The sequence below is a fragment of the Miniopterus schreibersii genome (genome assembly GCF_964146895.1).
Source record: "Miniopterus schreibersii genome assembly, chromosome: 2".
NCBI lineage: Eukaryota > Metazoa > Chordata > Mammalia > Chiroptera > Miniopteridae > Miniopterus > Miniopterus schreibersii.
The window spans coordinates 105,708,126-105,734,505 of NC_138102.1; the positions used below are offsets into that span (position 1 = coordinate 105,708,126).

General features: G+C 35.0%; 1 protein-coding gene across 12 annotated transcripts in view; it reads right to left on the reverse strand.

Annotated features, from left to right (window-relative positions):
• Positions 1-26,380, reverse strand: part of WNK1 (WNK lysine deficient protein kinase 1) — a 146,583-nt gene that overhangs the window by 64,156 nt on the left and 56,047 nt on the right. For all 12 annotated transcript variants that reach the window (XM_081127948.1, XM_081127940.1, XM_081127946.1 and 9 more), the window contains exons 2-4: positions 19,984-20,156; positions 6,134-6,354; positions 4,592-4,749 (exon numbers count right to left, since the gene is read on the reverse strand). In XM_081127948.1, coding sequence (XP_080984074.1) covers positions 4,592-4,749; positions 6,134-6,354; positions 19,984-20,156 — 552 coding nt within the window. The remainder of the gene's footprint in view (positions 1-4,591; positions 4,750-6,133; positions 6,355-19,983; positions 20,157-26,380) is intronic.

The window sequence follows — 26,380 nt, forward strand, 5'->3', positions numbered from 1 at the left end:
TGTCTGCTGGTACATAATGAAATCTACCCCAGTTTCAAATTGGAAATACTGCAAGAGTAACAAAGAAGACTAGTGGCTGAGAGAGATAGTAGAGAATGTTTAAAAATATGGCTATCTTATGTATACTTTATTCTCCTAGTCTGTTCAGTATCAAAATGTTCAGCATTGCTGGAAGGTAAATAAAGATACTGGTTCAGAAACCCTTACTGTTCAAGCAGTAATACTGGGTTTGTTTAAAATGTTATTTATTTTTAGGCCAATACTAAGAATAAATATGGCCAGTGAAAATGGTTATAACATTAAAACCTCTTACGTTTTCATCAAAGAATGAAAGTGATAGTCCTCCTCTTAACAGAGAGAAGCTGTCCACAAATTTTCAGAGCTAATAATTTAAGTAGCTACCTGCTTGCACCAAGATTCTCGTATATACTCTAAGTACAGAAGCTGGCAAATAGCATTCCAATAAAAGAAAAAATAAAAGAATATTATCACCATATTTGCAGATTAGAAATTACTTACAGAACTCTTTAAAGGAAAAATTTAAGAAGTTCTGGTGACATGTGTTAAGAATAGGAGACAGAATATATTTTAGGCTTTTTGACCCATACAGTCTGTTGTAATTATTCCACTATGTCACTATAATGTGTAAAAACAGACATAGGTAATACAGAAACAAATGAGTATGGCTGGGTTTTAACTTATTTATGATGCTGAAATATGAATTTGATATAATTTTCACATTATGATATATTCTTCTTTTCATTTTCACCATTTAAAAAAATGCAAAATCCATTCTTAGTCCAGGGTGTACAAAAATGGGCAGTAAGCTGGATTTGGCCTGTGAATCATAGTTTGGTAATCCCTGATTTAGAGTATGAGAGAATGAAGGAAAGTAATAGACCGTAAGTTAGTAAATACACAAAGCATTCCACATATGAAGTGTAGATTTTATATTCCTAAAATTTAAAGTTATGTATGTAACAACATAGTCAGGTTTGACGTTCAGTTAGAGCTTACCTTCTTAAGAAGATAAGTATTTACAATAGGTATTTATTTTCATTTTATTATTTATTTTTGTAAATGTTAAATGGAATAAACAGCAGTTATATAGTGTTAAGCACTATTCTAAATGCTTTATATAAATTCAATTATCTAACTCATAAGTAAAACAATCAATTACAAATAAAATTTAATAATTCAGATCAACTGAAAAGCTCATCTCAGAGAACGCAAGGATCATTATGCAGTGAAGCCAATCAGATAAAATTTTGTGGGGGAAGTCTGCTTATGTATAGTATAAGAATTCACTGGATAACAGAAGAGCAGGTAGAGAAAATAAATAGCATGTACAAATGGGTAGGAATAAAGGAAAGGACATGGCATATGTGAAGATAATAAAGAGGACCAGTTTAACTAAAAAAGTGTTTAGATGAAGATAAGGAATAGCAAAAGAGAATATTAAAAATCTGTACATGCTTTGATAAGCAAACTGGTATTATATAAGTTCTTTATACCAGCAAGAGATAGCAAAAAAACTCACCCAGTTTAAGTGAAGCAGAAGAATTGACTCATAATATAAACTACTTCAGGAAGACAGTGTAAGGTGTGAAGTAAGATGTGAAATTAGAGTTCTGACAATGAGAATGAAGAAAGTTTGCATCTAAGAGCTATTCTGAAGCAAGAATCTGATAAACTGGAAGTAGTGAGTAAAAAAAAAAAAAAAGGAGTCAAACATACTTCTTGAGGTTTCAAGAATTCTAAACAAAATAAAGGGGAAAATCATCCAGTAAATAGCCCACCCTATCTCCAAAGGAAAAAGGGAAAAATGGAAATTATAATGCATTGAGGGAAGAAAGGGTAATAATAATAAAAGACCTGAACTTGGAATACAGATATAGAACTCTAAGGGCAAAACTGTAGAATAGTGAAGATACTTACCAGAATTATCTGAAAGCAAAAGATACTACATTTCTCCCGCCTGAGTTGAGGATCAATGCTTTAGAGAGAGCTATTATGAATCAGAAACTGGGGTGGGATGGGGTATGTGAGTGTTGAAAAGAGGCTGATAAATTTAACAGTAAGGACTCAGGAGAGAGACTTGGAGACAGTAACAATAATTGACAAAATACCACTACAGTTTCAAAGACAGGACTAACTTGAGAGTAATGCACTTTTCTATACAAACAATATCTATTTTTTTATGGGGTATAAATAACCTAGTGGTTCTTACCATTCATGCTGAATAAAAGAAATTAACTGTCCAAAGTATTCCATACCTATCACAAAGTAGAATCACAAACATACATACACACAAAAGACATTATAGGAATATTCACAGCAATTATAATTAATGAAGTAATCAAAGATTTCTCCCAAAACTTTATTTGTGAAGATAAAAAACTAATTTGGTCTACCTAATGCAAATGTTTCCCTTAAGTTTTTAGAAACATACTAAATTACCATTCTAACCAGCTATCCAAATCTAAACAAAATTTATAATCACATCTTCTAATATCAAAATTCAATGAAACTGCATCACTAAAAATGAGTTAACTAGATACTATGTGCCTCTTAATGTAATATAATATGAAATATACAGAACTACATATTAATTATTCTTGCAAAAAATTTTAGCCTAATTTTATTTTTTTCATGTGCCCTGACCGGGAATCAAACTGCAACTCTTCAGTGCATGGGACAACACTCAACCAACTCAGCCACACCAGCCAGGGCTAACCTAAATTTTATCAAGCATTTGTAACTAATGGCCTCAAATTTGTTTTGCTGGGGACCCCCATTACATTTTAAAAAATTATTAGAACCCCGAAGGCTTTTTGTTTATGTGTTATATTACTGCTATTTAACCATGTTAGAAATTAAAACTGGGAAAGTTTTAAAATATTAATTCATTAAAAATTATAATAAACCTCATTAAATGTTAATAATATATAACCTTTAAAATAAAAAACCCAATATTTTCCAAAACAAAAAAAAAACTTACTGAGAAGAGTAGTATTGTCTTACTTTTTTTTAAAAAATCCTCCCCCAGGATATTTTGTCCATTGCTTTTTCAGGGGGGGGGGGAGTGGGGAGAGGGAGGGGGAGGGAGGGGGAGGGGGAGGGGGAGGGGGAGAAACACTGATGTGACAGAGACACATCGACTTGTTGCCTCTTACACGTGCCCCGACTGGGGCCAGGGATAGAACTTGCAACCCAGGTACATGCCCTTGACTGGGAATCAAACCCGAGACCCTTCAGTGCACAGGCCAACGCTCTAACCACTGAGCCACACCAGCCAGGGCAAGGCAAACTATTTTTTTTTTATCACTGACACCACTCCACTACTTTAAGGTAGATTTCTGTTTACAGAAATGTAGAAAATAGAATAACAAGTTAAATGACATCATAAGGAAGCAAATGAATAAATTCAGAATGTGAAACATTCCTTAAAACAATTCATCTAATTTCTTCAATAAATCAAGAGAACACAGAAAAAGAAAGTGGAGTCAATAGTTCTAGATAAAGATGCATAACAAAAAAATGTCTTCTGTTGACCCTGATGACTACTTTTAACACTGACTGTAAACAGACATCTCTGAAACAATAGGGGAAATACCTGAATAGATTAGGGTATTAAATGATCCAGAAATTACTGTCAATTTTTTCAGGTATGATATGGCTATATAAGAAAAAAATCTTTAATTTTTACAGAAGCATAATGAAGTACATAGTGATAAAATGAAACAATGAAATAGAGAAAGAAAACAGATGAAGCAAGTGCAACAAAAATGGTCCCAAAATTCATGCTGCATTGAATAAATGGGAACTCACTGTACAAATCTCCCTACTGTTATATATCTTTAAACTTTTTCATAAAAGAAAAAGTTACAAAAATATTCAATAAAATTACTTGGCTTAACTTTTATGCCTTTTGTGGAAAGCCTCCACATTCTTTTTTTGTTCTTTTGTTTTGTTAATCCTCACCTGAGGATATTTTTTGTCACTGATTTTTAGAGAGAGTGGAAGGGAAGGAAGGAGAGGGAGAGGGAGAAACATCGATGTGAGAGAGACACATCCACTGGTTGCCTCCTACATTCACCCAGGGGATTGAACCTGCAACCCAGGTACATGCCCTTGACCAGGAATCGACCAGAGACCCTTCGGTGTGTGGGCCTGGCACTCTAACCACTGAGACACAGAGGCCAGGGCAAGCCTTCACATTCTTACAGTAAACTTTTTTCAGGGCTTTATATTATAGACTGAACAACTGTGCTTCAGGTTTCAACTGGACAACTCTAGCAGCTTAGGTTAAGAGCATTACTTTTAACTTAAATAAGCTTCATGGTGGGAGAAAATGAGAACTTACATATCTCATAGTGAACATTTAAATGAATATGAGGGTCCAGGATAAATGGGTGCTTCTTTGATCTTTATGTTTGCTCTCACTGTATCATGAGCAATAAATAACTCCCTCTCTCCCCAACACCTCATAGGCTTTCACTATTGCTCCCTTCTGTATGGTTTGATGTTGTACAGCTTGGGATTCCTTCTTAATGTGACCTAAGCTCACCAGTCAGAGAGAAAGACTTACACTGGTCACACGACGGTAGATCTGTGCAGCATTCTGGCATTCTGAGTAAGGGTATTCAGATGTGGCCATCTCAAGCATGCACATCCCAAAAGCATAAACGTCAACGGACTCATCATATTTCTCTTCATACATCTCAGGGGCCATGAACTCTGGGGTACCTTAAATTAAAAGAATGATTCAGACTCAATGCGAGTAGAAGCTATAGATGTTACTCACCGGGGGAAGCAGAGGAATTGACCTGTGAGAGAGAATAAAGTGAAAGAGGGAAGGGAGGGGTATTCAAAAGAGGAACAAAATCTTAGTCTGTTTCATCAAGTATTTTATAGATCTTCCACTACAAGGCATTTATAAAAGAAACTAGAGCAGGGTCAAGTGTCCTTATTTACTATTTCAAATGGATGATTACTGTTGTACCAAGTAGAGCCTTGAATAAAAGATAAACTGATATGACTCATATTGGGGACAAATGAAAGGAAAAGGTAAGAAACTAGCAAGTAATAAAGTAAATATAATGGTATTTACCTTTAAGATGGATGATGGGTTAAAAAAGATCAAAATACTTGTCTGCCCCCTACTGTATGGTAGCTGTAAGGTTAACATTTAGCAATTTCCAGAGAGATTTCTGGTTGTAACAACTATGGGGAAGTGAGGGGGTGTGCTACTGGAAATTAGTGAGTAGAGGCCAGGGATGCTGCTAAATAATCTTACAATGTATAAGACAGCCCTTATAACAAAGAATTGTCTAACCCAAAATGCCAACAGTATATTAAGTTGAAAAATCCTGTTTTAGATATATCATATCTTCTGAAGAGTAAGAATAAGGAAAAAAGCTGATAAAATCAAACTTTCAAAACAAACTCATATTTTCACATTTTAAAATAAAGTTTTAATAGGCAGATATATATATATATATATATATATATTTCAGCGAGAGGAAGGGAGAGGGAGAGAGAGAGAGATAGAAACATCAATGATGAGAGAGTCATCAATCGGCTGCCTCCTGCATACCCCTCAACCCCCACTGGGGATCAAGCCCACAGTCCAGGCATGTGCCCTGACCAGGAATCAAACTGCGATCTCCTAGATCACAGGTCGACGCTCAACTGCTGAGCCACGCTGGCCAGGCTAGGCAAATATTTTTCAATATACATATATATCCAACAGACTATTTTAGAAACTAAAATACATATAAATTGTTTCTTTTACATGGAAAGTAACACACTATATCTATTATATAAATAAGCATATAATACTAAATATCAACATGATATGACCCAATAAGATTGATAGTTACATAAGGTTTTGTTAAGAGAGTTTACCTTACGTTTTTAAAATATAATTTACAAAAACTTTGATAGATGATTCTAGGAGCATTAAGTGTAGAGACTACACATCTTTTAAGTAGAACTGATCGCTTCCTAAGTTCAAGTTATGAATTTTTAAAGGTTTATTTTACATAATAAAAGCTCTGACAGGATCTGGCTTCTAAATAAAAGGAATGTCAGAAAGCCAGTTAAGCTGCAAGGTACACTTGAAACATACCTATCACACTCTTGGCAAAAGAAGCCCGCTTCAGGGTTGCCAGACCTAAGTCTCCAATCTTGACGGAGCCTGTAGGGCCAGTGATAAAGATGTTGTCACACTTAAGATCTCGGTGAATAATAGGTGGAGTTCGAGTATGAAGAAACTGAAGTCCTTTAAGGATCTGCCGGCACCAGCTTCGTAGAACTTTGATCTTCATCACCTTAAACCTTTTCAGGTATCTAGAAAAGGCAAGGTATACCAAACAGGTTATCAATGATATGAGTTTACTGCTTTGAAGAATTCCATTAAATTCTAGCATATCTGAGATAGGAATATCAAATTTAGAATATTAAGATTCAGTAACCTTAAAAGTTCGTAATACTTTTAGGAAGGTTAAAGGGGATGGGATAATAAGTGGTTGGTAAGTAAAGTCTGATAACAAAGCACAAAAAATTAATTCCTTAAACTTAAATCACTACTAAAATGATTTAAAAGTGGAGCAATTCCTAATGGATGCAGATATACTTATAAACTAAATTAAAAATGTATCCAAAACAACTACTGGAAGGCTCTGGAAAGCAATCAAAATCAGGCATAAGCCCTGGCCAGAGTGGCTCAGTTGGTTGGGCACTGGCGCATGCACCAAAAGGTTGTCAGTTCGATTCCGGTGTGTAGGAGACAGCCGATGGATGTTCTGCTCTCCCTAAAAAGCAATTTAAAAAATCTTTAAAAAAAAATCAGACATAAATTGGGAGTTCATATAAGGAAAAATAGAAAGTACTGCTTTGAGCTTTCACTTTCTATACCTTTTAAGCTGAGGGAAGGCTCCAGTCTGATTATGCATGTCAGTTCAGACCAGGATAGAAACCTGTAGTCTTATTAGCTCAGAAAAATAAGGACAGAGTTCAAGATGACCACAGCATCTATAACAGTGCTGTCCAATAGAATCTTTTGCAATGATAGTCTATTTAGTACAGTATCCACTGAACATATGTGAGTATTTATACTTAAATGGACACTAATTAAAATAAAAAATTCCATTTCCTAGGTGCACCAGCCACACTTTAAGTCCTCAACAGCTTCATGTGCCAAGTGTTTACCACTGTGAAAGAGCATATTATAGAACATTTTCATCACCATAAAAAGTCCTATTGGACAGCAGAAATGTAAAAAGGGGGGAAATCCCAGAAAGGAAATATAGAAGGGGACCCCTCATATTGAGCATATTCACTCTGCATAAATCTCTGGAATATGATTTCTGAAATATGTACATGTGGAGAAGATTCTGAGCAGCCCAGCTAATGCTAAAAGAATGGAACAGAGATTTCTGCTACCTACTCACTATAAGGAAGATGAAGTTTAGAGATTGAGTTCAGATACACATTATAACTGGAAATAGTAAAGAAAAAAATAAAAGAGCACTAAAAATGGTAAATATAAAAGATTACATTTTCCTCTTACTATTTTAAAAATGCATATAACTAGTTAAAGGAAAATTCCTAACATTGTATGTAGAATCTATAGAATATGTAAATGTAACATGAAAATTACAGCATAAAGAATAAGTATCAGTGATAAATAAAACTATATTTGAGCAAGTTTCCTTTGTTTTACAAGAAACTATACAGTACCAACCCAAGGCATATTGTGAAAAGTTAAAGATATAACTGTAATCTCTAGAACAACTGTTTTAAATTCCCCCACCCCCACGATGTTAACTAAAAAGCTAACACAGGAACTAAAATAAAATTCTATTCATTTCATAAATAACACTAATGATGAAAACTGCTTTTATGGTTTAAGAAAATACCAGATTCCGGTTAAGGTGGAACAGGTAAATGCAAGACTCGCCTCCTCTCACAACCATATCAAAATATAAGTAAACTACAGAACAATCATTGAAAATCACATGAAGACTAGCTGAACGGAAGACCTATAGCTAAGGGTACACAGACAAAAGGCAGGGACATGGAATTGGGAGGTCCCACACTCATGTGTGGGGTTAAAACTTGGAAGGGAAGGCTCGGCTGCAAAGTTCTCCCCTGAGGAGGAAGGGTTCCCAGCCCCTTGCCCATGGCTCCAGTGAGTGAAAGAGAAGTCTCCATAACTTCTTGGCTGTGAAGACCAGCGAGGATTGTGGCTGAGTAAGATGGAGGGCTGCTGGAGTCTCAGGTGTTCCTCTTAAAGAACCTGCTCACAGACTTACTAGGACTCACTCATTCTAATATCCAGCACTGGGGTGGTAGCTTGAAAGATGCCAGGGACGCAGGGGAGGAACTGAATTGTCCAGTTTCAGGGTGAGGGCTGGAGGGGCAGCTTCCTCCCAGAGAGAAGTGCTGGCAGAAGCCACTATTCCTTTGCTGAGCCTGTCCCACTGCAGGCACAGGTGGGAGCAATATCTGAGTCTCCATTAACCTGGCTAACACTGTTCCCCCACCCCCTTCCCAGAGCACCAGCCCTACCCAACTTGGAGGCCCACCCAAGCCACTTCCAGTGGCTTTTCCATACAAACAGCTCATGCTGTGGACTTTCCTAAAAACTCTCAGAGGTTAGACCCCAGACAAGCAGTATCTGGCCTCAGTGTGTCCTGAATCTCTTGCTAAGCAGCCCCAAGTTGGACACTAGTGGCAGCAAGCCTCAGTTCACAGCTTAGCCTCTCCCAGGCACCTCAAAGCCCAGAACAAGCAGAAAACATCTGCAGATCATTTTGTAGCTCCTACCAGGTCAGGTGGGCGCAGGCAGGGCCCAGGCTGCGGCTGACCTTGGCCTATACCTCCCAAGAGGCCCCAGAACAAACACACCCAGTAGCCAGCTTCAGATGACACCAAAGTACCACTCAACCACCTCCACAAATGACACACTCAAGGGGCAGACTTGGCAGGCATCAGAGCCTGGTTAAAGCAAAAGCAAATCCTGCTCCACAGGTCAACCTCTGCACAACTCCTCCTCTACTGTAGTCATGGCCAGAACTCACAACGAATCAGCCTGAGGGTCAATCTCTCCCACTGATGTGCCAACAGCAATCAAGTCTCCAACTACAACAGGAAGGTACACACAACCTACACAAGGGACACACCTGGAGCACCAGGCTCAGGTGAGAAGGGAGATTGTACCATGGTATCCCACAGGGCACCTACTACATAAGGCCACACTGTAGCAGCTCGACCTAATACATAGAAACAAATAAGGGAGGCAGCCAAAATGAGAAGACAAAGAAACATGTCCCAAATAAAAGAACAGAACAAAATTCCAGAAAAAGAACCAAACAAAAAGAGACAAGCAATCTACCAGATGCAGAGTTCAAAACACTGGTTATAAGGATGCTCAATGATCTCAGTGAGGACTTCAATAAAAAGATAGGAAACACAAAAATGGATATAGAAAAACATAAAAAGAACCAGTCAGAAATGAAGAATATAATAACTGAAATGAAGAATACATTAGAGGGAATCAACAGTAGATTAGGTAAAGCAGAGGATCGAATCAGCAATTTGGAAGATCAGGTAGCAGAAAACACACCATCAGAAAGGCAAAAAGAAAAATGAGGATAGTTTAAGCAGCCTCTGGGACAACATCAAGCAGACTAAGATTCACATCATAGGGGAGCCAGAAGAATAAGAGAGAGCAAGGAATTGAAAACCTATTTGAAGAAATAATGACTAAAAACTTCCCTAACCTGGCAAAGGAAATAGATATAGAAGCCCACCAAGCACAGAGTCCCAAACAAGGTGAACTCAAAGAAGTCCACACCAAAACACATCATAATTAAAATGCCAAAGGTTAAACACAAAGAGAGAATCTTAAAAGCAGTAAGACAAAAGCAGTTAACTATAAAGGAGCTCCCATAAGACTGTAAGCTGATTTCTCAACAGAAACTCTGCAGGCCAGAAGAGACAGGCAAGAAATATTCAAAGTAATATAAAAGCAAAGAACTAAAACCAAGATTACTCTACCCAGCAAAGCTATCATTGAGAATCAAATGAGATAAAAATCTTCCCAGGAAAGAAAAAGCTAAAGGAGTTAATCACCACCAAACCAATATCATAAGAAATATTAAAGGAACTTCTTTAAGAAAAAAAAAAAAAAAAGATAAAAAATATGACTAATAAATGGCAATAAATACATACCTATCAACAATGACTCTAAAAGTAAATAGATTAAATGCTCCAATCAAAAGACATAGGGTGTCTGCCCTGGCTGGCATGGCTCAGAGGTTAGAGTGTCAGCCTGCATACCAGAGGGTTGTGGTTTGGATTTCTGGTCAAGGGTACATACCTGGGTTGCAGGTTCGATCCCCAGTGGTGTTTGGGGTGAGTGTGAGAGGCAACCAATCGATGTGTGACTCTCACATAGATGTCTTTATCTCTCTCTCCCCCCCTTCCTCTTCTCCCCTCCTCCCTTCCTCTCTCTCTCTTTAAAAATCAATGGGAAAAATATATATATATATATATATATATCCTCACTCCTCAGATGAGGATTAAAAAAAAACAGAGTATTCTGAATAGAAAAGAAAACAAGACCCTTAAATATGCTTTCTACAAGAGACTCACTTCAGATAGAAAGACATACACCGACTGAAAGTAAAGGGATAGAAAAAGATATTTCATGACAACGGAAAGGAAGTGGGGAAAAGAGCTGGAATAGCAATACTTATACCAGACAAAACAGACTTCAAAACAAAGGCTATAACAAGAGACAAAGAAAGACCCAGCAATTCCACTTCTAGGTATTTACTGGAAGAAAACCAAAACACTAATTCAAAAACATATGCATCCATATGTTCATGGCAGCAGTATTTACAATAGCCAAAATATGGAAGCAACTTAAGTGTTCTTCAATAGATGAATGGATAAAGAAGAAATGGTGCATATATACAATGGAATATGACTCAACCATAAAAAATGAATCTTGCCAAATGTAACAACATGAATGAACCTAGAGAGTATTGTGCTGAGTGAAATCAGTTAAACAGAGAAAGAAAAATGCCACATATTTCACTTATATGTGAAATCTAAAAGAACAAAACAAACAAAAATGAAATAAGCTCATAGATATACAGAAAATTTTGATGGTTGCCTGATGGGGCAGGGCTTAGGGGGATGGGTGAAAAAGGGGAAGGGATTAAGAAGTACAAATTGGTTTACAAAATATTCATGGGGGTGTAAAGTATAGCATAAGGAATATAGTCAATAATATTGTAATAACAATGTATGGTGCCAGGTGGGTACTAGATTTATAGGGGTGATCACTTGGTAAGATATATAAATATTTAATTGCTATGTTGTACACTTAAAATTAATATAATATTGTATGTCAACTATAACTGAAAAATTAAAATTTCTTTAAAAATAAATAAATAAATAAATAAATAAATAAATAAATAATAAATAAATATCAAAGCACAGTCACCTCTGAAGGGTGAGGGAAAGGATGACAGGGAAGAGGCATAAGGGCATTTAATGAGATATTGGAAATGTTCTCATATCTTAATAAAGTTCTGATTACATGTCAAAACTCATCCAGCCCTGGCTAGTGTGGCTCTGTGGTTAGAGTGTAGGCCTGGGCACCAGAGAATTGTGGGTTTGATTCCCAGTCAAGGGCGCCTACCTGGGTTGCAGGTTCGATCCCAGCCCCAGTCTGGGTGCATGTGGGAGGCAACCAATCGATGTATTTCTCTCACATCGATGTTTTTTTCCTCTCTCTTTCTCTCCCTTCCACTCTCTCTGAAAAGCAATGGGAAAAATATCCTGGGGTGAGGATTTAAAAACAACCACACACACACACACACACACACACACACACACACACACGCAAAACAAATAAACCTTATCCAATGATACAATGATAACTTATGCTTTTCACTGTATATAAATTTTACCATAAGGAAAAACAAAGCATACAAATAAATACTGGAATTTTAATGAAATGGGTACTGAAGTGTTTACAGGTGAAGCATACTAATGTCTGTAACTTATTTTTGATGAATAAAATTAAAATAGATGGATGGGGAATGATTAGATGAACATATTGTAAAGCAAATACAGCAAAACTTAAGAGAAACTGGGCAGTGATTATGGGTGTGTTCATTGTATAATTCTTTCAACTTTTCTGTGCAACTGAAACATTTTATAGTAACATATTGGGGAAAAGTTGATGCTGGCTTGTATCTCTTTCACATCTATGAAACCACAAAGTATATAAAATATAATAGATATTGCAAATCTTTTATCTTATAACTTTCTAAAATTGATAGACTCAACTGGAATTTATCATATAAACAATCACATAATCTGCAAACATGGGCAGTTTTCTTTCTTCCTTTCTAATTTTATGCCTTTTACTAGTTTTCCCACTTTTATGCTTTATTGCAATGGGTGGGTCCTCTAGAACAATACTGAATGTGAACTGAGAAAACAGGCATCCTTGCTTTGTTCCAAATCTCAGGGGTAAAAGGTTAAGTACGACAGTTAGGTATGACTTTAGGTTTTTCCATGGATGTTCTTTATCAGTTTGAGGAAGTTCCCTACTATTTATAGTTTGCTAAGAGTTTTTAGTCATGAATAGATGTTGAATTGTCAAATACTTTCCCCACATATATTGAAATGACCATATGATTTTTCTCCTTTATTCTGTTAATGTGGTGAATAACACTAGTTCACTCAATGTTAAACCAACTTTGCAATTCTGGGATAAACCCTGTTTGTTACTGATGTATTGTGATTGCTGGATCCAATTTGCTATTGTTTTGTAAAATATTTTTATATCTATATTCATGAAGAACACTGCTCTAAATAAATTTCTTTTGCTATAATATTATTAGTGTTATGCTGACCTTATAAAATGAACTGGACATATTTCTTCATCTCTTTTTTGAGAAAGCTCAACATACTGGATTCCCCCCAACATGTTATTATGATAAAATACACATAACATAAACTTTAGCATTTTTAAGTTATATTACATTCATATTATTGTGCAATCATTACCACCATCTACCTCCAGAAGATTACTTTCATCTTGCAAAATTAAAATTCTATATGCATTAAACAATAACTCCCCATTCCCTCAACGCTCAGGCCCTGGCAACCAGGATTCTACTTTCTGTCTCTATAAATTTGACTACTCTAGATACCTCATATAAATAAAATCATACAGTATTTGTCTTCTTGTAACTGGCTTATTTCACTTAGCATAATGTCCGCAAGGTTCATTTATGTTATAGCATGTGTTAGAATGTCCTTCCCTTTTAAGGCTGAAAAACAGTCCATTGCACATGTATACAACATTCGTTTCCATTGATGGACACTTGGAAAGCTTCTACCTTTTAGCTATTGTGAATGATGCTGCTATGAACATGGGTATAAAAATATCTCAAGACCCCTTTTCAATTATTTTGGGTATATAAGCACAAATGGAATTACTAGGTCATATGATAATTCTATTAATTTTTAAAATTGGGATAAAATTGACATATGACAGTCTATAAGTTTCCGGTGTGCAAAAGAATGCTTCAAAATTTGTATATATTGCGAATTATTACCACAATAAATCTAGTTACCATCCATCATCACACAGTTACAGATTTAATTTCTTGTGATGAAAACTTTATAGATCTCTCTCAGTAACTTCCAAATATATAAATACAGTATTATTAACTATAGTCACCAAGCTATACAATAAATCCCCAGGACTTATTTATTTTATAACTGGAAGGTTGCAACTTTTAACCAGTGTCACTCATCCCCACACCCCACCCCATGTTCTCCACAACCCAGCAACCAACAATCTATTCTCAGTAACTATGAGCTTTTTTGAGCTGTGCTGTTAGGTTTTTTTGGTATGGTCTTATTTATTTTTTTGGTTTGGCTTGGCTGTTTTCTAGATTCCACATATAAGTGAGATCATACTATATTTGTTTTTCTCTGTCTGTTTCACTTAGCATAATGCCAACAAGGTCCATCCATGGTGTCGCAAGCAAATGGCAAGATTTACTTCTTTTTATAGATGCATAGTATTCCACTATATATCGTTTTTATCCATTCACTGGACACTTAGGCTGCCTCCATGTCTTGGCAAGTATAAATAATGCTACAATGAACATGGGGGTACACATGTATTTTCAAATTATTGTTTTCATTTCACTTGGATAAATATCCAGAAGTGGAACTGCTAGATCATATGACAGTTGTAATTTTTTGAGGAACCTCCATACTGTATTCCATAGTGGCTATACCAACATACATTTCCAAAAACAGTGCACAAGGGTTCTCTTTTTTCCACATTGTCATCAAAATTTGTTATTTCTTATCTTTTTATAATAGCCATTGTAACAGGTGTGAGGTGGTGTCTCATTGTGGTTTTCATTTGTTTCCCTAATAACTAGCGGTGTGGAGTATCTTTTCATGTACTACCTGTTGGCCACTTGTATATCCTCTTTGAAGAAATGTCTGTTCAAGTCCTTTGCCTATTTTTGAATCAAGTTGTTTGTTTTTATGTTATTAAGTTTAGGGAGTTACATGATTTGCAAATACTTTCTCCCATTTTGTGATTGGCTTTTTACTCTGTTGATAACATATTTTGATACACAAAAAGTTTTTAATTTTCATGAATTCCAAATTTTAAACACACTGGATTTTAAAACATTTGATCCGGCATACATTTCAGGTAATGCTAATAATCAAAGTCACCTCCACTTTTGGTAGAGAGTATTAAGTTTCTTTTTACTAACGAGGATAGTGATCCCAATGTTACACAGCTAATTTCAAGACATGGCAAATGAACTCTTAAGCTTGTGCTACTGCTATTGCCTAACTGGCTACTCTATCTCTAATCTGTCATGTATACTGCTATCAGACAAATCTTTCTAAAGAAATGTTAACATAGCCCTCGTCGCATACTAGGTTCTCAATTGTTTTCTGAATTATTCAATGCATTAAATCACTGCTAGATCATATAATCCATTCCAATGGGTTTCCTACCATCTGTAAAGCAGAAACTAATCTTTTGCCCTGCATTCAATACTCTTTACATTTTATCTCTAACATATCTATTGGAGCCTTTTTTTGTCATTATTCCTCTTTATAAACTTTATGTTTTTAACCAAAAGAGTTAACCTACAGGTAACCTTTTATTCTCTTTTTATACAATTCCCATAGCATTTCTCCATTTACAGAAAAGCTATCTATCCTTAAAAGCAGGGATGGGGAACGTCTGGCCCTCAGGCAGTATATGGCCTTCAAAATCATTTCGTCTCACCCTGCCAAAGCCTCACCAAAGAGAAGCCGTTCCAGCCATCATATTAGGGGTGAGTTAATTAAATGTTTGACCAAATATAGCAGGCTAATTTTTCAGTTGATAATTTTGTATGGCCCAAGAATGATGTTATAAATATCCAAGTGGCCCTTGGCAGAAAAAAGGTTCCCCATCACTGCTTTAAAACCTAATTTTAATTCTATTATTTTGACAACACCATTCAAGTTTACCCTAGCCAGTAGGAAGTGATATTGTGTTCAACTATTATTAAAAGTTACAAAAACTATTATTCAGCCATAAAAAAGAAATGAAATCTTGCCATTTGTGACAACATGAATAAACCTTGACATTATACTAAATGACATAGAGAAAGAAACAAACAACAAAATAAAAAACCAAGCTCATACATCTAGAGAGCAGACTCAGGTGGTTGCCAGAGGCAGGAGTGGTGGTGGGCAAAAAAGACGAAGGGCGTCAAAGGTACGAACTTCCAGTTATAAAATAAATAAGTCAAGGGGATATAATGTACAGCGAATATAGTTTATAATGCTGCATTGCTTATTTGAAAGTTGCTAAGAGAGATGTTAACAGTCTTCATCATTGGGAAAAAACTGTCTCTATGTATGGTAACAGATGTTAACTGGATTTATTGTGCTGATCATTTTGCAATATATACAAATTCTGAATCATTATATTTTACACCTGAAACTAATATAATGTTGTATGTCAACTATGTCTCATTAAAAAAAATTAAAAATCATTTTAAGTGTTATTATTATGATTTTATATAAATATAGGAATATTATCTAAAATTACTACAATCAAACAAGAAATGTGACAATCAGGCATCATCAGTGCAGAAAAGACATAATTAATAATTAATCAAGATAGATAGATAGATAGATAGATAGACAGATAGATAGATAAAGGTTACTTTTGAGTCCTTCATTACAGTTCACTCCTGCCCAATTGCACTGAAGAAAAGCCTAGTAGTTGAAAAGTTCCAGCCTCATAACCATAGGTCCTAATCAGCTTTCAGTGCTGAAATAGTTCACATAAACTGACAACCAACTGATGGTTAAATGGGGGTAATTATGGTACCCAACCCACAGAACTGAAGACTAAATGCTAAGAACAATGGCTGCTGAATATTAGAGTATAGGAAATTTTATTTTTATTTTTTAATTTTTTAATCCTCACCCAAGGATATGTTTTTATTGTTTAGAGAGAGAGAGAAAGAGAAATATCTATGTGAGAGAGAAACATTGATCAGTTACCTCCCAAACTCGCTCTGACAAGGGATCTAATCCACCTTTGGTGTCCAGGATGATGTTCCAACCAACTGAGCCACCCAGCCAGGGCAAGTATAGGAAATTTTAGTTCAACAAAAAGAGAATATCAATAAAGAGATAGAAATTATAAAAATGAACTAAAACACAATAATTGAAGCTAAAACACAATAACTGAAATGAAAAATTCATTGAAGAGTTTCGACAGCAGATATGAGCAGGCAGAAGATAGAAGCTGCAAACCCAAAGTAAGTCAATTGAAATTATCCAGTCTAATGAGCAGAAAGAAAAAAAAGAACAAAGAAAAAAATCCACTGAGCCTAAGAGACAAGAGACCTGTGGAATACCACCAAGTGGACTAACATACACAAAATAGGAGTCCCAAATAAAAAGAGAGAAAAGAAACAGAATGAAAATTTGATAAAATAATGGCCATGAACTTTCCAAATTTGATAAAAGACATGAATTTACACATCCAGGAAGCTTAACAAAATCCAAGAGATCCACAATGAGACACATTGCATTCAAACTGTTGAAAGCCAAAGACACAGAGAGAATCTTGAAATCAGCAAGAGAAGCAACTCCTCATGATCAAGATATACTGTGTAGGAAGAGGAATGGAGAGTAACTGCTTAATGGGTATCAAGTGTTCTTTTGATGGTGATGAAATGTTCAGGAACTTGGTAGATGTGGTGGTTATACAACAGTGCAATTGTACTAAATGCCACTGAACTGTACACTTTAAAAGGCTGAATTTATGTTAGTAATTTCACTTCAATATTTTAAAAAATCTAACTTTATTTCCATCAACCAAACAAAATTGGCTAATCCATATATTCCCATCTTATTTTTCAGGTATGAGTGTTTGTTTCAATTTAATATTTATACATATGTGAAACAAAGGTAGAAACTCAAAAGGTCCCAAAAGCATAAATTTTGAAACTACTTCCCATCCATTTTGCCCCATTTGCCTCTCCAAATACTACCAAAGTTCCTAATAATTGTTCTGTGTTCTTCCAGGTATGAATATAGATTTGCTTTAAATCTATTTACTTTGGAACACACACACACACACACACACACACACACACACACACACCCCTCTTCTCAAAGACTGCCTTTTCTCATTCTCTTGATTTTTTTTCCCTTCTAGAGTAAAATTAAATTCTCATTCCATTCTCATCTTTTTTCATATCTCCCATCTTATTCTGCTTTCTGATTTCTTCATATTTATTCTTGTCTATTCAATCTAGTCTGCTGTTTAACCTAACCACTGAAGTTTTAATTTTAATGATTTATTCTTATTTCTAGTTCTTTGGATTTTCTAATTATGCCTGAACTTTTTTGACAGAGTTTTAGTTCTTCATTATGATTTCTAGTCCTTCTTTTATCACTTTATATGCTTGTATGTACTTTATATACCTACATATATCTTTACTGAAATCTTTTTATGGTTACATACTTATTTTGTAATCACTTTCAGAGCTGTCTATAATATCCTTAATTCCTGTGGTGCTATTTTCCAGTTGTATTTGATCATCTTTACTGGCTAGTAATTTAATTATGAGGCCAACTTCATTGGAGACTGTTTTGTCCATGGATACTATGACCAATGAAGTATGAAAATGTCCCTGGGAGCTGGGTTCTGAAACAATTATGATGTTTATTCCTAGTCTTGGGGTTACTGCAACCAAGCAGGTAGTATAAATTTATAGTCATCTACATATGACCTAAGCTGAGATTTCTGTTTTTCATAGGGACTTCCCTCCCACCCAAAGTCCTGGGAAGAGGGGCAAAAATTCTTTGTAACTTTCATTTGCTGGGGTGCAGAGTTCTCCCTTAAATGGATAATTTAGTTTTTTGGTACAAGCTAAGCTTCAGTTTTCCTTTCTACTGAGTTCTAAGGCCTTTAGTCCTAGCACAGCATGGACATTAAAACTCTAGTATCTAATCCTCAAACCCCATAAGTGGTATGAAATTCCCATAGAATGCCAGGGCATCAGCTCCTGTTTTGGCTTTGAGTTACTTCTTTGCCTTTTATCTGGAAATTACCCTTTGTTTTCTTTGAAGCTTGGACACATATTGAAAGAGCTTTTATGATATTCCACACTTCAGATTGTTGGTAGGGGGAGGCCATACAACAGGGACTTAGCCTATTGTGTTACCCAAAACCCCTCATTTCAGTTTTTAAAACAAATAAGTTGTTGTAGGGTGTGACAATCCACTAAGTATTATCCAAATCAGTGAAAAGAATCTCAAGATGCAGATATACACAAAACTACTACCAACTATTACCACACAATTCTCCTTAATTCATTCAACTACTTAACTAATTTCAAGCATAGTGCTAGGGAACAGAGTCTAGTGGAAGAAACAGACATGTGAACACCAAGAAGCCTGAATGACTAGGATAAGGGTGTTGCCATAAATATTACAGAGGTTGAGTGGAAATTAGAATTTGCAGGGGGCGGAATAATTTGTTGGCTTTTAGACACGTTAGGCTTAAGCATCCAAGGGCACACGCAAGTGACTACATCCAGGAGATACAAGACTTATGCTTCTAAGATGTGGTATTAACGAGCTGAGTAGCAATTAACTAAAGAAAGTAATAAACAATAAATATATACTACAGAGACAATTTTTTAAAATCCAATTTCTCCACAATAAAAAACTTACACCACATAATTTACACTAGTTTACTCTCTGAGTACAATAGATACTGAGTACAAAAAAGAGACCTGAGATTCCAGAGGCATACTCTAACTCTTTAACTCTTTACTATAAGGAACAGGGAATTTCTGCATTTGGTCTATCTGTATTCCTGAAAGAGATAATAGGTCTAGCTGTTTTGGCTTTCCAATTTCTGGTGCTATGAGAAATGAAATTACCTAGTGATAATATTCAAAATACAGTGTGTATTTGATACAATAGTTGCATAGGTGCAGCAAAAAATGCCCAATACAAGGTGATAAAATAAAGGGTAAAGCTTCTCAGTAAGTTTCAACCTCATTTTAACCACTAGAGGGCTCCCTTATCGTTATTTCATTTCTGATCCTAGCCACTCAATTTTAGAAACATCAAGTACTATGACTTAAAATAACTAGGTTTATTCTGCAATAACGTCTCATTTTAATACTTACCAATAAATAATTATCAGATCACTTTATACACCAGAGGGCTTTGTGGGCAGTAAAATGTGCTAATAAACTAACAGTTGAAGGGACAGCTCCCTCCTTAAGGCAAAAAAAGTAGGACCGATAAGGCCTAAAATAAAAAAACTCAAGTTTTCTAATACTTCTTGGTCAGCTTTTATGTTGATGGACTTACGTTTTAAGTGTTCCAGATGTCATAAGTTCAGTCACCAAAACAATGCACTTCTTTCCTTTTACTGTGGATTCCCAGGAATCATAGAATCGAACAATATTGGGATGCTGAAGACCCTTTAACATTTCAGCCTCTTCTTTAAATCTCTGTCTCTCAGACTTTGTTAACTTTCGATCCTACAATCAAAAACAAAAACAGAATGTGGTTTTAAAATAATAAAACACCAAGTTACAGTTAAATTTAGATGGTAAATATGTACTAAATTATAATGATCAACAGTGTTAAAACAGGAACACTAACACTAAGTTTACTAGTAACTAATAATTTCATCAGCCTATTATATGAGTATAAAAACAGGCTAAAGTATGTTTAAGAAACTCTGGATTATAAAGACATGCTTGAGATTATTTTAGTATCAGTACTATTAATGTATGCCTCAGATATATTATGTTTGCCTCTTTATGTATGTGTAGTTAACTTACCACTTCTAAAATAAGTCATCTATTGCTAGAGATATGCACTTTAATAACATGAAACAAGTATGGATTTTGGAGGTAGGTAGGTCTAAATATAAATTCCAGTTCTGTCTTTGCTTTGGTTAGAATTTACTTTATGAAGGAATATATACCCTCACCTCACAGGACAGTTGTAAAAATTAATCTACTAGGAATGCTCTCATCACATATTTAAAGCACCTGGCACTTCACAGGTTAGTTCCTATCTGAGATAAACTAGGGAAAAGCACTTAATTTATTGTTTTTCCCTTAACAAGGTCCTATATACCCAAATTCTAATCATCCTGCAAGTTAAAACTGAAACTATCTTTCTCATATTAATATTCTGTCAAAACAAGTAATATGTAGTTTTAACAAAATATTCCAGGTATACAATAAAGTAATATGTCCATCATACAGTTAAATAATTAAACATCACAAACATAATTTACAGCCCCTATGTAATTAGGTTGCCCTTACCATCATAATTCCTTACCCATGAGTAACCACTACCCTGAATTTGAACATACTATTCCTATGTGGGATTGTACACTTTATATGAAATGTTAAAATTTCATAAAAAGAAGTTATACAGTATGTATTCTTTGGAAGCTTGCTTCTTTTTCACTTAATATTGAGATCATTCATGATGGTATGCAAGGAGACACTACAAGATATCTACCAGATTACTATAACTTGGTTCCATTCATTATCACTACTATACAGTTATCCATTGTTTGTACAGGGTGGGGCAAAAGTAGGTTTACAGTTGTTCATATGGAAAATAATACAATAATAAATAACAATACAAGAATAAATTCTGTTTCACATGCTCACAACTTTAAAACCTAGTTTTGCCCTACCCTGTATTATAATTTATAAAATCTCCTACTAATGAATCTTTAAGTTGTTCCCCATTTTTTTTGTTACTACAATACTGTAATGGTGTTGCAATGTTAATCTTGGACATACATAAGGGTGTCTATAGGACACCTGTTCTTTTTTAAAAAACTGATTTTAGAGAGAGAGGAAGGGGGTGAAAGAGAGAAACACTGATTTGTTGTTCCACTTATTTATGCATTCATTGGTTGATTCTTTTTATAAAAAAAAATATCTTTATGGATTTCAGAGAGAGGAAGGGAGAGGGAGAGAGAGAAACATCGATAATGAAAGTCATTGATCGGATGCCTCCTGCACGCCACCACTGGGGATTGGGCCTGCAACCTGGGCATGTGCCCTGACCGGGAATCGAACCGAGATCTCCTGGATCACAGGTTGATGCTCAACCACTGAGCCACACTGGCTGGGCTCATTGATTGATCTTTCATGTGCTCTGATGGGGGATGGAGCCTGCAAACTTGTGGTATCAGGATGATGCTCTAACCAACTGAACTACCCAGACAGGGCAGGACACTGGTTCTTAAGCTTGGGGTCCACAAAACCCTTTAAGGAAGGTTTGTGAACATGTGTGAAAACAAATAAACCTTTATTTTTCATTTACCATGAATTTAAATTTAATATATTCTTGAGTTATTAATGTATACACCTAATAGCATTCAGCAGTACCTGTGATTTTTGTCACCAACAGACTAGATTATTTTTATATCACATAACAGTGGTTGCAGATTATCTCAAAATAGCATTTACACAAATTCTTACTTTGAAATTATGATATAGCCATTGGACTTTCAATAGATTGTATTACTCTATGCACTAATAATGCATACTATACCACAAATTTAAATTTTTAAAAATTTTAAATAACTATTCAATATTAGTTTCCATTATAATCCTATGTATTTTATTACATGAACTTAAAACATTATTCTACCTTTCACCAGCCTTCAAAAAAAGATCTGAGGCACAAAAAAACATTAAGAACTATTAGGATACATAGCTAAAAGTAGAACTGTTGGATCACAGAGTATAAGCATCTTTAATTTTCATGGGTATCAAACAAATTGCTTTACAAAGTGACTGTATAGTTTATCCCCTAATAGCATAGTCATCAACAATTAGTATTATGAGACATTAACTTTTGTTGATTTGATGAGTGTAAAATCATATTCTGTTGCTTAATTTACATTTTTAGAATCAATAATAAGCATTAGAAACTTTTTGTGTCTTTGTAGATACTTAAGATTTCTGTTCTGTTAACTGCCCAATGATATCATTTGTTGCTTTGTCTTATTTGTAGGAGTTTTTAATATACTCTGGATACTAATCCTTTATTGATTTTATGAGTTACAAATATGTTTTCCCAATTGTAGTTTGTACTTTCACCTTGCTTTGATTTACAGACATTTTTATTTCACTGCAGTTCAATTAATCTATCTTATACTTTGTGGTAGGTATGTTTTATGTCTTCAGTAAGTCTTCTAGACATGGAGACTATAACTTTTTCTTTTCCTTTTTAAAATATAAATTTGTTTGCTACATCTGGGAATTTTATCTGTTGAGGAATTTATTTGGCTAGGTAAAAAAAAAAGACTAGCTATTACTTTTTTTTCTCTATCAATCAATAACCCCAATACCATTGATGAACAATCCATCTTTTCCATGTATGTGTAGTTTTATTTCTGAATTCTATATTCTTTTCCAATAATATGTCCATTCCTGCACTAATAACATCGAATAACTTTTTCTTAATTGCTATAGTTTTAAAATAATTCACAACTAGTAGGAGCACTTTTTATAGCACCTTCCCCAAATTTATGTTCTAAATTATCTTGGTTTTATTCCCATGAGAAGACTTTTATTTATTTATTTTTAAATATATCTTTATTGATTTCAGAGAGAGGAAGGGAGAGGGAGAGAGAGATAGAAACATCAATGATGAGTCACTGATCGGCTGCCTCCTACACACCCAGAATGGGGATTGAGCCCGCAACCCGGCCATGTGCCCTGACTGGGAATCGAACCCTGATCGCCTGGATTCTAGGTCGACGCTCAACCGCTAAGCCACGCCCGGCTGGGCAAGACTTTTATTTTTATAACATAGAAATTATAGCATAAGACAACTATAACTATCAGAATATTATAAAAAATTTTAACGAAAGGCATATTACTTAGAATGACATTGTGTATAACCCTTTTCCCCAAGTAACATATATATTAATTTTAAAAACTTTGACTTTTAACTTTCCTATTAAAAAAAAAAAAATCACTATTCTAATCATCCTTCCCCATCTTATACATTATTTTCCCTAATTTTTTGTTCTATCCTATTACTTCTTAAATAGACACCATTATAATTATTAAACAGTATATGCTTACATATCTTTACCATTCCATTTTGCTCTTTATTCCCTTCTCTGGGTTCAATTTCCTTCATTTTCGAAATATATTTTTCAAAATTCTTTAAGTAAATGTAGGTTGGTTTATTTTTCTTTCAATACCTTTAACATATTGTTTCATGGTGTCCTGGTATCTACTGTAACTGCCAGTATAAATGTCCATGGAGGTTATCTACATTTTCTCTCTGGTTACTCTAGACACTTTAAAAAAAGAAACTGTGCTCTGCACCTTCACTATCACACATCTAGTTTTATTTATACCATAATGAGGCTAAATATGCTTTTTAAGCCAAAAGTTTCAGGTATTTGTCTTTAAGTCAGGAAAATTCTCAACTATTATCTCTTTGAATATTGCCTCCTCATATTCTCCATTCTCTTCTTTGTAAGATTTTATGTGTGTTTGTTTGTATGTTGTGTGTGTGAGAGAGAGAGAATGTGTAACCTTACTCTATCCTTCATATCTTTTAGCTTCGGTCTCATTTTTCATTTCCTTCTCTCTGCTATTTTCTGAGCAATGTTCTCAGATCTACCTTCTTATTCATTAATTCTCTCTTGAGTTATATCTAACCTGCTTATTACCTCTTAAATTTTTTTTTAATTGATCAAACTTTAAAGTCTATAGGAGGGAGAGATACAAAGGACATGTGGCAAGGTCTCAGCCCCTGATCCAGAAAAAAGAGTTGAACATAAACCAGATGTACACTCCCAACTGACCATACAAGTCTTGGAGGGCTAGGTATACAAGTGAGACGGGTATATATTTGAACATACATTAAGAAAATACCACAAAAAGTCAAGCAACCAGTGACCAAAAGTACCCACTGAGGGGTTTGATAAAGGGAACTCAGTCACCACTCCAGTTCCTAACTCTCCTGGTAGCATCATAAACAAAGCTAGGGGGAGAAAGTAGGGGTGGGGAAGAGGGCGCACTTACTGAAAGATTTAGTAGGGAAAGAATGCTCCAGCCATTACACCATGCCCAATGCCTGGAAGACAGATTTTCTCCTCCCTCTCAGTTATAACCCTACAACATGGGGTTTTGAATGAGCCGTGATAACTGACAGCCAATTTGCAATGATCCCCTCCAACCTCCACACTCCATGCCCACTTCATAATCAGGTAGGTTTTCCCAGAATCGTCCTCAGAATTTCTTCTCTCTTGGTCCTGCTCCATCTTCAAATTATCACTGCAAGATTGGCCTCTCTCAAAGTTCCATAAAACACCCACTTTATCACTTTAATTCCCACTCCCAACTGGAGGCTGCAACCATCCACAAAGTCACATACCTCATCCACTAAGACACAGATTCATGGCAGCATAGCTATTTTATCCTGAGTTGTCCTAAAACATTCCTTTCCTGGAGGACAGATAGCCAAATGGACAAGTCAAAGTATCTGGGGCCAGATGACTGAGGAAGATAGTACTTATAATTTCGTTTTTAATCACAAATGCATTTTCATTTCTTGAAGCTCTATTTGGGTCTTTATCAAATCAGTCATTCACTACCCCTTCTAACCACCATCTTGATGTTTTTGTTTTTAGGCCTTTCTCTTATAATATTACTTACTATACAGACTCAATTCAGTATCACTTTTATCCAAGTTACTGGGGGTCTAATTTTGCCTATTGTTTTGGCTGCTGATATTCACTTCTGTTGGTTTGTTTCTTCATGTGGTTGTTTCAAACTGTGATCTGTTTGTTGGAATATCCTCAGTTGTGAGTGTATCCCACAATCTCTAGTTTGTTTTTCATTTCATTTCATTTTCCTCTGCAAAGAACAACTGTATTAGATCTCAATTCCAATAACTACTTGGGCTTGAGATTTCATCTATCCTCAGATAGATAGTAAAACTATGCCTCTTAGTTAACAAGACTGGCAACTGTCCCAGAAAAGCCCTAGTGTCAATTCACACTTTTCCTGCTCTGGTTTTAAGTTTCTTCTTAGTTTTCAGACCTTGGAGATTATCCTTACATTCTAACAAGCTCAGCTATCCAATGAAAAAAATAGGTTCTTATTGTTCTTTTCATAAAAATTTTCAAAATATTTTGTGTTTTACAGTAGGAAGTTTTCAGTTTGTTTAGTTTTCCCTTTATTGACAATACGCTTTCCCAATATGTTTTTTAAAAGTCTTGTTCACCATACATTTTTAAATGTTCCTCATTTATGGGAAATTTATATTGAAAAAGAAGAAAAATATATATCACTTTTTGACTCCCTTATCTTTTACTGAACCTTACAATAGTTGTATTAAGAAAATTTATTTTAAATTTAGAAGTTAATTTAGCCTCAAAACAATTAGACAGTAATCATATAAACCAAATTAATTATATTCCACCTAACATTAAGTGATATTTAATTTTTATATTTTAATATACAGTCTACCTATATGATTGTCTTGATAAGTACTTTTATCTTGTGTAGCATTCAACATTCATTTTAGTTTTAGCAATTTTTGTACACCTTCATAAATGTTTGCTTCAATTTTAAACAATATTTGGCTAGCCTGTATGAGATAACAGGATATGATGAATAATATCAGAGACAAGATTTCTGCTATCCTAGAGGCAGAGGCATTAATTTTATTAAGTATGATGAAGAGAAAAGCATTG